The sequence below is a fragment of the Alligator sinensis genome, unplaced genomic scaffold (genome assembly GCF_000455745.1).
Source record: "Alligator sinensis unplaced genomic scaffold, ASM45574v1 scaffold653_1, whole genome shotgun sequence".
In the NCBI taxonomy this organism is placed as follows: Eukaryota; Metazoa; Chordata; order Crocodylia; family Alligatoridae; genus Alligator; species Alligator sinensis.
Window position 1 is genome coordinate 970199 of NW_005842498.1, and position 5338 is coordinate 975536.

At 45.1% G+C, this 5338-nt stretch overlaps 1 protein-coding gene across 1 annotated transcript; it reads left to right on the forward strand.

Annotated features, from left to right (window-relative positions):
- The first annotated feature begins 445 nt into the window (after positions 1–445).
- On the forward strand, positions 446–1377 carry LOC102374999 (olfactory receptor 6V1-like). Its single transcript, XM_014523498.1, is given in 2 exon segments — positions 446–926; positions 929–1377. Coding segments are annotated over 2 exon segments (930 nt in total).
- The last annotated feature ends 3961 nt before the right edge of the window (positions 1378–5338 follow it).

Genomic DNA, 5338 nt, shown 5'->3' on the forward strand with positions numbered 1-5338 from the left:
CAAAAGGAGAGTGGTTCAACATACATTGCCCCTGGGAAGGGGACAGCAAGGGGTTTCAAGCCTAATCCATTGTCTATATAAAAAAAAAGGACCAAAAGAGGTCCACATACAGAGGGAGGCTAGGAGAAGCATCCAAGCTAGAGCTTGTTGCCCAGAGAACATCAATCGGCGGTGACAGGCCAGGGGTAGGGAAGGAGGACCTTGAAAACTTCTCTCATTTTGACCCATTGGTAAGACATCTGCCTCCCACTATTCATTTCAATATAATCTGAGAGTGAGGGGTGAAAGAAAACAGCGGGGAGGTGCCAAAAGGGCCAATTAACAGCTGAGCAGGTGACTGCTGTTACACAGGTATCCTTCCTATTCACCTTCTTTTCTTCTTTTCCTTCTTTGCCCACAGGTAATGGCTGAAGTGGATACACACAGGATTGCAAATCACACAGTCATGAGGGAATTAATTCTCCTGGGGTTCCCAAGCCTCTGTGAGTATTGTACTGGTGTTTTCATCTTCTTCTTTGCCACCTACCTGCTGACACTGACGGGAAACATGGTTATCATTGCTGTGTCATGGTCTGACTCTCGCCTCCACACACCCATGTACTTTTTCCTCTGTAATTTCTCCATGGTGGAGATCCTGGTCACCTCCACTGTGGTCCCCAGGATGCTGGTTGATCTGGTCTCCGCCCACAATACCATCTCTCTTGCTGGCTGCCTCACCCAGTCCTACTTGTACTTCTCTCTGGGGTCTACAGAGTTCCTCATTCTTACTGCTGTGGCACTCGACCGTTATGTGGCAATCTGCCTGCCTCTACGCTATGCCACCATCATGAGCAACCGTGTTTGCAGCTGGCTTATTGTGGGCTCTTGGATGACTGGGTTCCTTTCCATCATTTCCCCAACTGTTCAGAAAACTCATTTGAATTTCTGCAGGCAAAAGTCATCAATCATTTCTTCTGTGACAGTGCACCACTGCTGAAGTTGTTGTGCTCAGAAACACGGCACATTGAGGTCACTGACTTCTTCCTCTCTTTGTTTTTTGTTGTAACCACTTTGCTTCTGATCATTTTGTCCTATTTCTTCATAATCATTGCTGTCTTGAAGATTTCCTCCTCTGACAGGCGTCAGAAGGCTTTCTCCACATGTGCCTCCCATATTAGTCTTGTAGCGATTGGATATGGTAGCACCATCTTCATCTATGTGAGGCCTGATAAGAGCCAGGCCTCAGGTGTCAACAAAGTTGTGGCCCTGATTACATTTGTTGTGACACCCTTCCTGAACCCCTTCATTTGGACTCTCAGGAATGAGAAATTCAAAGAGGCCTTCAGAGACTTTTTAAAAAGGAGTAAGTCCTTTCTGCAGAACTCTGAAGCCCTCTGATTTAAACACAGGGTAGGCTGACTGTGAAAAGGGACTCCCTGTAAATAAAGTTTCCACTCAATCTGAGCTGGTTCAACATTGCTGGGTTAAAGTGATTATAATTTTGTAGTATGTACTCATGTCGCTGAAGGCAGCAGACTGAATAAAGGAAGTATATCTACTGAGTAAGATCAAACCTTTTATACAGGTGTTTTTCAAAATACAAATGTTGTGGCCTAAGTAAGAAGAAAATCTGCCAAGCTATATTTGGTTAACAGGTCAAATTTTAGATTCTTATCCATAAGACTAAGTGTGAAAATTCTTCCCTACAAGTCTTGCAGAGGAAAAGACTTCTATTCCTGAGAGAAACATAAGTCTTGTGGCTTCTGCCAGAAATGCAGCTATCTTTTATTAGTTTGAAAACTGAGAAATATTCAAAGAACAATTCCAAATAGTCACAGGTGTCCCAGCAGAAGCCTTTTCTGGTATTTTAGAAAAACAGACACAGTCAGTTGCACAAGCACCCATGCACCCATATGCCTCCTGGAGCATGTGTCTGGCATTCCCCTTTTGCAGATATGTGCCCTAGGCCAGTGTTTCTCAACCTGTGGGTCATGACCCAACAGTGGGTTTCAAGAATATATGAAAGGGTTGAGAACATATTTAAAAAATGAATCAACAAACTTTAAAAATGGATTCTCCTTTAAAGGAAACAAACGTTGGAAACTGTGGCTTTTCCCTTGCAGGCTGATGGAGTTCCAGCCTGAGAGGGGCTGCTGGGGGCCCCCCATGCGCCCCACACATGGGGACTGAGGGGGGCTGAGTCAGGACTGGCCTTTGATGTTTACAAATTGGTCCTGGTAGTAAAAGGGTTAAGCACCACTGTCCTAGGCAATATCCAAGGCACATGTCTGTAAGTGGGAGACCTTGGATTTACCTACTTGCAGAGATGCACCTGGGGCATGACTCTTTAAGTAGAGAAAGCTGGGGCTCCCCACTTAGAGATGCATTCTGGGGAATTTCTGAGACAGGTCTCTGTAAGTGGCAAAAGCTGGGATTCCCTGTTTATGGATGCATGCTCCAGAAACTGCCTAGGGAGCATCTCTGCAAGCAGGAAACCCCAGCTTTCCTCTCTTACAGACATGGACCCCAGGGAATCTCCAAGGTACATATTTGTAAATATAAATGTAGACCACATCACCCATTGTCCTGCATGATTGAGCCCCTGCCCAATGGAGGACAATGGGAGATGTGTTTTGCCCAATGAAAAGGATCGGCTGTGGCAGGACACATCCTGCCACACATGATCCACATCATTTAGTGACATCTGCTTATACCCTAAGTCAAAAGACAAGTTAGGCATGGAAATTGTTAACCTCTACCTGCCCTTCTGCTGTTGGGCAATATAGCAGAGAACAAGAGGGATTCAGATAGAAGTTTGAGCAGTACTTAGCAGTCAGAGGCAGAAGAGAAAAATGATAATGTGAAATCCTCGGTCTTCTTGCATATTGTCAGATTGCTTCACAAATTAGGGTGTGCTTTCTTCTCATTCATATGCCTGCATTTACTAAACCTGATGATCACTACAGCGGTATCCAGGTAGATCCCTAATCACCTCCAGCATGTCTTAAGCACTTCAAATTGAAATAGCATGTGGAGCTCTTCAGAAGCATATCTGTCCATACTTTCAGTACCCCAACTCCATGTATGTACCATTCTAGGCACTTCAATCATCTTTTTGGATCTTAGCCTACACCCTCTTGCACTTCCCCTGGTTCCCCTCCTTACTGGGGGTTCTGACCACTGCAGAAATAAGGATAACTACATTTATACCCAGCTATTTCATGTGCATGAAATAGAAGCAAACACTGTACAAGACAGCTCTCCAGGGCCAATTCTCTGCACAGCTGAAAGGCTTCACTGGTTCCAAAACCAAAGCTAGCTTCACCTCCAGTGGAGGTTAGACTAATCTGGGATTGCTCTAATTTGTGTCAGAGGGTGACAGTGCTCAAGTAACTGTGTTCCAATTGGAGTAGGTGGAGTGTAGCAAACCCTGACTGCTTCCCTCACCATCCCAATGTTACATTTCATGCCTCCAATGCCAGTCTTTGCTTCTGGCTCTATAGAGTGGGGAAATGTGGGAGAAATCCCCAGCAACGAAATCACGAGAGGGCTTTGCTCCCCTTGTATGAAACAAGCTAGAAGATTTCCGACTGGAACATGATGCAGAGATCCTTACTCTCAAACTTCCATAGGGACGATAAAGTGTATATAGTAGGTTTATATGTATGTGCATTGCTACTCTGCTGCGTAATATATGCCAGCACTGCTTATAGTCATCATAATCCTGTGTTCTAGTATAGCCAAAGGACATTCTCATCAATTCACTCAAACAGATCTTGCAGTTTTGGAGACAAAAATTCTAGTCTATGTAAGCAAATTAAAAACTTTTTAAAATAATGTAAACAGTCAGAACTCTTAGTGCTTTCTTGATTGAACTCAGAAAGACAGCTTAATTATTGGGGGTGGCAAGAACTGGGAGTGCCTTGTAACCAGGGGTTAGGGATTGTAAAAGGGCTGGTTTTTATCCAAACTGTGGGACACCTCTGGATAAGGGCCCACTCAAAGTGACCTTGAGAAAGGCAGGGGCACACTCACCCCTTGGTCAAAAGGGCTGGAATCCTAGGATGCCAACCTTTCTGTAGACAGTATCTAGCCCTCAATGTCAAGGGTGGAGGGAAGGGGCTCAGGCTCCAACTCTTCAACTCTCACTTTGATGTGACTGCTTATCAGGGAAGTGGGGGGGGCAGGCTTTGGCCTCTCCCCACAGAAAGTTGCCCAACCTTGCACATCTTGAGTGGAGAGAAGTTCTGTTATTTGGAAGTAAAAAAGAAGGCAGGGTAGATTCGCACCTTATAGACAAACCAAAGTATGTCTGTGTGCGTGTGTGCACATGTAGTTGTGTATTGAATTTCTGTATGTATTTTATACTCTCTGTCAGAGGGTGCTTCCCAAATTGCATTATTCTTGTGCTCTTGTTTGTTGTTCTGCCTTACCTATATAGAATTAGGGCCTAGTTACACTTTACTCTGTGAGGTGTACAATGTTCATCAGCTTCATGTTAGCTTGGAGTTTGGAGCAATCACACCCTTAGTTTAGAAACCTTCTCTGACTGTCCCTAGCCAGCACAGCCTTTAGAGGCCTGTAGAGCAGGGGCTGGACCAGGAGTGGTGCATGAAAAGTTTGTCCACACAGAACAGGGGGTAGGGGAGAGGCCACAACACCCTGCAATACTAGAGAACTGCAATTTGAGTGGCCCATATGTAGGGAGTGGCCACACCTTAATGGAACAGGAGTTGGGTAGTTTGGATCAGAGATAATCCTGCCATGGAATGGCATAACTTTGAGCTGCATCATGAGTGCTTTAAGCCAGTGTTTCCCAACCAGTGTGCTGCAGCACAAAAGTGTGCCATCAGAAATGATCAGGTGTGCTGTGGAATTTTGCCATGGCAATGAGCTACAATGAGGTACAATAGGTATGAGGAGGAAGAATGCCTTAACAGATGTGCTGCAGAAAAAAAATATTAGTGTAAGAGTGCCTTAGGCTGGAAAAGGTTGGGAAACACTGCTTTAAGCCACTTTAAGGTGTTAATGTTTGGGCAATCCAGGGGTTAAGAGCTCCAGAAGCTGCCCAAAATTACTGTGTAACAAGGCTCTTATGAAGTTTAGTAGTTGTGATAATGATAGTTCCTTAGTTCTTCTTTGTGTGATCTCTCCAAGACAAGAACGCCAGAGGTAGACACAATTGGCAATGAGAATAAGATAGTGGTGTGTAGGAATAATTCTAGCCACTTGCATGAAGGGAAGCAGCCCAGATGACGGCCGCCCCCTTGGCCCTCCGCCGATGATTGGCCAAGAGGGCTGCCTGTGTTGTGTCCTCGTCCCCCTCGATCAATCAGCAATGAGGGACTGGGCTGCTGGG